The sequence below is a fragment of the Myotis davidii genome, unplaced genomic scaffold, assembly GCF_000327345.1.
Source record: "Myotis davidii unplaced genomic scaffold, ASM32734v1 scaffold622, whole genome shotgun sequence".
Lineage (NCBI taxonomy): Eukaryota > Metazoa > Chordata > Mammalia > Chiroptera > Vespertilionidae > Myotis > Myotis davidii.
In genome coordinates, this window is record NW_006293532.1 from 164,164 (window position 1) to 164,962 (window position 799).

General features: G+C 51.9%; 1 protein-coding gene across 3 annotated transcripts in view; it reads right to left on the reverse strand.

Annotated features, from left to right (window-relative positions):
• The window catches only part of DIEXF (digestive organ expansion factor homolog (zebrafish)), a 22,171-nt gene that overhangs the window by 20,844 nt on the left and 528 nt on the right, over positions 1-799 (reverse strand). For all 3 annotated transcript variants that reach the window (XM_006767167.2, XM_015566154.1, XM_006767166.2), the window contains exon 2: positions 245-284. In XM_006767167.2, coding sequence (XP_006767230.1) covers positions 245-284 — 40 coding nt within the window. The remainder of the gene's footprint in view (positions 1-244; positions 285-799) is intronic.

Consider the following 799-nt stretch of genomic DNA (forward strand, 5'->3'; position numbering starts at 1 on the left):
TACCATAGCTGCACTCACCAGCCTGAGCCTGTCTTCTGGCTGAGCAGCACTCCCCCTTTGGGAGCACACTGACCACCAGGAAGCAGCTCCTGCGCTGAGCGTCTGCCCCCTGGTGGTCAGTGTGCATCATAGCGACCAGTCAATTTGCATATTAGCCTTTTATTATACAGGAGGAGGAAGGATAGGATAATTTTAAAAGTAACAACCCAGAACCAACTATCATAAAGAAGGCAGAAAGCATTACCAGTTGACAAATCTGCGGTTTTGCTTCCTTGCTGGAGACCCTGAGAAGAAACAGGTAAGGGTTAACTGTAAGTATGTTGCAATTAGGAAAACGTCTGATGACACAACTGTCAATGACAAGGGCAGACTATACCACCATAAACACTGTATAACTATAGAGTCGTGTAAAAACAACACGTGCACTGGGACTGCGTCTGTAAGAAGACAGCAAACAGGTAACAACTGACCAATCAAGAGCCTCCCGAGGTCACGTGGCAAACACTAGCGTGCACAACTACGGGCTCTGCTCCCCAAGAGGCTCAAGGTGGCAAACAGGAGGCCTCGGGCTCACCGCGTCTGGCCCCTGCCTTCACCAGAGCATCCCTCTAGGTCCGGGACCACGCGGCCCCGTGGTGGGAGCAGCCAGGCACGCAGAGGAGCCCACGACTACCCACATTTCAGGCCGAAGGTCCCAAGCCATTGTTTAAAGAAAACAAAAAAGTCAATGCAGGAATCTCCTTCCATACAAAAACCGGCCGCCGCAGCGGGAGTGCGGTCCGACATGGAGATACGGGCT